Raw genomic sequence first — 5912 nt, 5'->3', positions numbered from 1 at the left:
GCGGGTCCCGGGCCCTCCGTGGGCGGAGTCCGCGCGCCGGAACCGGATCATTCCGGTGCGCGCCGCGGCGGTTGGACCTCGGGCGCGCGGACCCCGCCGCGAGGAGGAGGAGGAGGAGCCGAGCGCTCACGGGCAGAGCCCGATCGGAGGAGGAGGAGGAGCCGGGCGCGCACGGACGGGGCGCAGGGCAGGAGGAGGAGCCGGGCGGCGCGGGGCGGGGCGGCGTCCGGCCCAGCCATGGCGGACGAGGGCCCTCGGAAGGGCAGCGTCTCGGCTCTCATGGGCCGCACCAACGGCCTCACGAAGCCCGCGGCGTTGGCCGGTGGCCCCGCCAAACCGGGGGGCGCTGGCGGCTCCAGGAAGCTGGTCATCAAGAACTTCCGAGGTGGGTGCGCTCCGGTGAGGAGCGAACGGGGCGGTCGGCGGGTCGCGCGCTCGGACAGGGCCTCCTGGGGCTGCCCGGCCGGCCCTGTCCCCGCGCCCCAGCCCTCCTTGTTCCCTCCCGCACTGTCCGGTTCCGGCGCTCCAGCCTGACTTGTCCCTGAACCTCATGCTCCGCCACGTCCCCGCGCCCCGGCTGGCCCTCTCCCGGGCCCTGCCTCAGTGCCCCGGCCCGTCTTGTTCCCGCGCGGCCGTTGACCCTCTCTCCCCACAGACAGGCCGCGGCTGCCTGACAACTACACTCAGGACACGTGGCGGAAGCTTCACGAAGCGGTCAAGGCCATCCAGAGCAGCACGTCCATCAGGTACAACCTGGAAGAGCTGTACCAGGTGAGCGGCGGCGAGGGCCTGCCAGCACTTGGCTGTTTTCCTCCCCGCAGCCACGGGCGCCGACGCTAGGGAGGCCTATTGGGGTTGGTTTGGAAAGCTGCGGCCCGAGCCTTTCCTAGCGGAAGCCGCGAAGCCCACGGGCGGCGGTGTTTCTGTGGATCGCCGCCCTGGATTAGTGCTGTGTGTGAGGCTTAGACCAGGCTGCTTAGAAGGTGTAAGTTTTTCCCATCATCAGAAGAAAGGAGGGGCTGGGAGGCATAGAGCTCCAAGCAGTCTTCAGTGTTATCTGGACGCCAGTTTGTTGGACATTAAACTCAATAGGGTCCCTGTGTCGTGACGTCCCCGACTGTCTTGTCGGGTCCCGTGTCGTGTCCCGTCCCCCTAGTCACCTCCCCCCGCACACACTGTATGTGCTTTATTTGTTGCAAATAAGATTGCAGGCAGATTCAGGTAGTTTTAGTTAAAGTTGATCTGTGTCTGCAGCAGAAAAAAAATCGCCAAAAGTACACGTTGCTGTTTCAAGCAGACTTTTTTTTCCTGTCGTGGGTTTATACAATAATGTCTGCTAAATAGTCCTTGTTTTAGTTAATGCTAGAGCATGTAATTACTTACACCACTAGTTATGAATTTACCGGGTTGCTTTATCCTAGTTACAAAGTGAGTGTATTTTAAGTTACAGAAGGCACAGAAAGTAAGCAGTAGTAGCCAAAGGAAATTTGTTACAGGTTGATCAGTCCTAACCCAAAACTTACAGTGCACAGGTGGGCAAAGATCCACACCTGACCTCTGACTGGCCTCAGACGAAACGCAGTGTATGCTAAAGCTGTTGAATAAAATGTCCTTCATGCTAGGGCCAGCCAGGTAACTCAGGTGGTAAAGGGCTTGCGGAACAAACTTGGCAACCTGTGTTCAAATCGAAGAACCCTCAAAAAGGTGGAAGGAGAAAACTTACTGCAGGCTTGTCCTTTGACCCCAGACTCTTGCTGAGACACAAGCACCTGCACACACACAGCATTCACACAGCCAACGATAAAACAAGAAAACAGTCAAGTTGTGTTCAAGATAAATGGGATATGAATTTTGTTTTTAGACTTGAGTCTCTTTCCCCAAATACATCATTATGCATCATAAATATTATCAAATCTGGAAGAAAAAAGTCTGAAAATCAAAATGCTATGGTTCCAAGCATTTTGGGTGAGGGACAGCAGGCCTTTAGTGATGAAGTGGTGTACACCTGTCTGTACCTTGTCATAGGTTTGTCTTAATTTTGGTTGTGTATTGAGGAAGAGGATTGTTTTGTTTTGTTTTTTTAAGATTTTGTTTTTGTTTTGTTCAGACAGGACTCACTGTGTAGTCCTGGCTGGTCTGGAACTCAATATGTAAACCAAGTGGCTTCAGACTCACAGATATCCTCCTGCCTTTATCTCCTGAGTGCTGGGGTTAAAGTTATGCACCACTGTGCCCACCTAAAGATTTATTTTTATTTTTATTATTTTAAGTATGTGTCTGTGTGTGGATATGTGCTCGTGAATCTGAGGTGCAGGGATGGAGGCCAGAAGTATTGGGTTCTGAGCCTCTTGACATAGGTACTCAGGTCCTCACATACTCTCAACCTCTAAGCCATCTCTCCAGGCCCTACCCCACCCACTTTGTTTCTGACTTGAGAGAGAATCTTCTACATAGCCCTGGTTGACTTAGTACTTGCTATTTATTTAAGCCTGACCTGTACCTTAGAGCAGTTCTCCTGCCTCAGCTTCCCATGTTGTTGAATTATATATATATGCAACACCGTGCCCCTGTTAATCTTTTTAAAATCAGCTTTCTTGGAGTATAATTTACATATAACATGTGCTCTAGTCATTGGTTTTTTTTTTTTAGGGGGAGGGGATGTTGGTTGGTTTTCATTTTTAAGAGTCCACTGTGTAGCCGAGGTTGCCCCAAATTCAAAGTAACATGCTTGTGTTCCAGTAGATTTTAATGGTATACAGTTGTTTTTCTGCCCTTCCACAATGAAAATATAGATTGTTCCCATCACTCTCAAAGAACTGCAGCTCATGGTAGTCATTCCTTCCCCATCTTATGCTCTTGGCAGCCACTGCTCTTCTTTCACTTACTCTGCCATTTCTATCTAAAAAAGAAAAAACAAACAAACAGACATACATTTGCCAACCGTATCTGGCTTCTACTTAGAATAGTTTTGCTTTTTTTGTTTGTTTGTTTGTTTTGCAGTTCACACGTGCTGCTAGCAGTTTGGTATTTTTTTATTATTTATTATTATTTACTACAATTTATTCACTTTGTATCCCAGCTGTAGCCCCCTCCCCTGTCTCCTCACAATCCTACCCTCCCTCATCTCCTCCCATGCCATTTCCCTCGTCCACTGATATGGGAGGTCTTCCTCCCCTTCTATCTTACCCTAGCCTATCAGGTCTCAGCCTTGCCAGTTTGGTGTACATCACTTTCCCTCTTCTCTTTCCTGCCTTCATCACCCCCAGATACCCTATTTCAAACCCCTCCTATGTGTCCCCTACAGGCATATTATTTTTACTAATGAGTAGTGTGGATCTAGCACAATTGGCTTATTCATTAGGTAATGAATAAGTCCAGCCAAGCTGCTGTGAACCCTGAGTACATCTTGTGTGGGTATATGTTCTCATTCCTCTCAGGAAAGTATCGCAGAGATACATAGAAATGTATGCTTAAATCCATAAGAACTACCTGCTTTGCAGAGTGGTTGTACTGTTTTCTACTCTGCCCATAGCATGAGGGCCCCATTTGCTCCATATTCTTACGAGCATTTGGTGCTGTCAGTTTCATGTGTGGCTTAATTTACAGTCCCTATTGATGCTAGTCATTTTCATATGTTGACTGCTATTCTGTTCCCTTTCTGATGAAGTTCACTATTCAGATCTTCTGTTTTCTTACCTGCCTTCTCTCATCATTCCCTTCTCTCTCTGCTTACCCTTTTATCTCACTATGTAGCTTGCTCTGGCTGTGAACATCTGATAATACGCCTTAACCTCCCAAGTGCTGGATTACAGGCATGAGCCAGTGTATCCAGCTTCATTTTCTTAATTATTTTCCCATTATTGAATGTAGTATGTATTCTTCCAGACACAAGTTTTATGTAGTGTTGCAAATATTTTCTTCTAGTCTGTAACTTATTTCTTACCTAATCTATGTCCTTTGAAGAACAGGATTTAAAATTTGAAGTCAAGTGTATCAGCTTAGGTTATGCTTTTAGTATCTACTGAAATAAAAAATAAGTAAACTTTTATTTTATAGCTTTTATTTTTTAAACTTTTATTTGTAGCTGGGCATAGTAGCACACTCCTGTAATCCCAGCACTGAGCAGGCAGAGGAGACTCAGGCATTCAAGGCCAGCCTCTTCTACTAGCCAGCTCTAGGCCAGCTATATCAGACCCTATCTCTGAAAAGCGAAGCAACAGATCCTTGTCCTAATCTAAGATCTCTAATTTCCCTGTAGACATTTATAGTTGAAAGTTTTACATTTAGATATGTGATCTATATCATGTGGACTTCTGTTTGTATTTGAGATATAAATGTAGATGCAGTGTTGTCTCTGTAAATGTCCAGGTGTTGGGTATATGGTTGCCTAATTGTCTTTCTCAAAGACAAGGCCAGCTGTCTATCTAGGAGGGTGTAACAAGGTATTAAATCAGGAAGGGTTAGCCTCTAGCTTTGTTTTTCCACAATTGTGTCAGCTATTCTTGTCTTTAGCATTTCTTTATGAATCTTAGAATCCGTTTTCTGACTTCCTCAAGAAGCCAGCTAAGGTTTTGAGATTGTGGTAACTCTGAGATCACCAGCAAGAGTTGACTCAGCCTTAGAGGTAGGCTGTGTTCTGTTGGGACTTTCTAATATTTCTCAGCAATGTTTTCTTCTTTCAGTTGTACAGATGTTACAAACCTTTTGTAGAATTTTCACCTTACCTCAAGCTCTAATTTATGATTCTTACTGTTATATAGAAATACTGTTGATTTTATAGATTGAAATTGTCCTCTAACTTGGCTGTTTTCAGATTTTCTTTAAATCCTCTTGGATATTCTGCCCAGACACTCATGTGTAACTATAAACCTTTTCCTTTCTAAATTTTGTGCTTCTTATTTCTTTGCCTTGTCTTGCCGAACTGGCAAGAGCATCTGGGACGATGGTTGAAGTGAGAAAGCAGGCCACTTGTCTTGCTTTGGGTCTCAGAGATCTTTTATTTCACCGTTGTTGGGTGCGATACCATGTAGGGGGTCCTTTCTGCTGCTAGTTTAATGAAAGCACATTTCAGCATCTATTGAGGAATTATGTGATTCCTCAATAATTGATTATGTTCCTCATTTTTTTTTTCTCTTTTGAATGTAAGGACAGTCTTGCATGCTTAGGCTCCATCTTAAATGTATTATATTTTAAATGCTTTCGGGGTTTGTTTGTTTGTTGAGACATAGTCTCACTGTGTAGCCTTGGCTTGGCTTGGATCACTATGTAGATCAGGCTAGCCCCAAACTCATAGAGAGCTACTTGCCTCTGCCTCCTGAGTGCTGCTGGAATTAAAGTGTCTGCCATTATACTCATTCTATTATCTTTTTTATGGGTTGAGTTGTTAATGTTTGTTAACTTTGTCTTAATGTATTTTCTCATTATGTCTTTGATCAGTTTACATGTCAAAGTAATGTTGGCCTTATGAATTTAAAATGATTCTCTTTTCCTTGTATAGAATTGGTGTTGTTTCTTTCTTAAATGTTTGAAGGAATTCCCTAGTGGAGCCATTTTGTTTATTGTTATTGTTATTGTATGTGTATGAATGTTTTTCCTGCACGAATGTCTATGTGCCACATCCAAACCTAGTGCACACAGTACTGAAGGCATCGAATCCCCAGAACAGGAGTTAAGGCAATTGTGAATTGCCAAGTGGGTGCTGGATATCAAACAGCTGAGCCATCTCTCCAGCCTCATCTTGGTTCTCTTCATGGAAAGATTTTACGTGCACAATGATTGTCCCAAGAGCTCCCCCTTCAAGAACACCAGCCCTCTTGTCTTCAGAGAGAACCCTGAGCCATGCCTCATCTGCCATGCTGCCAGTGGTGTGAGGCTCACACTGGTCTTCACTCTCGAGAGTGGTCATTCAGTTT

The 5912-nt window shown here is 45.6% G+C and overlaps 1 protein-coding gene across 1 annotated transcript in view; it reads left to right on the top strand.

Annotated features, from left to right (window-relative positions):
* Positions 1-166: 166 nt before the first annotated feature.
* Positions 167-5912, top strand: part of Cul4a (cullin 4A) — a 41755-nt gene continuing 36009 nt past the window's right edge. The window contains exons 1-2 of the mRNA XM_055608410.1: positions 167-385; positions 656-771. Of these exons, the coding sequence (XP_055464385.1) occupies positions 238-385; positions 656-771 (264 nt within the window). The 5' untranslated portion in view covers positions 167-237. The remainder of the gene's footprint in view (positions 386-655; positions 772-5912) is intronic.

Source organism: Psammomys obesus, unplaced genomic scaffold (assembly GCF_907164565.1).
Source record: "Psammomys obesus unplaced genomic scaffold, mPsaObe1.curated_primary_1811, whole genome shotgun sequence".
Classification (NCBI taxonomy): Eukaryota; Metazoa; Chordata; class Mammalia; order Rodentia; family Muridae; genus Psammomys; species Psammomys obesus.
Note: the sequence above shows the minus strand (reverse complement) of the source record. Positions and strands in the feature narration are given on the sequence as shown.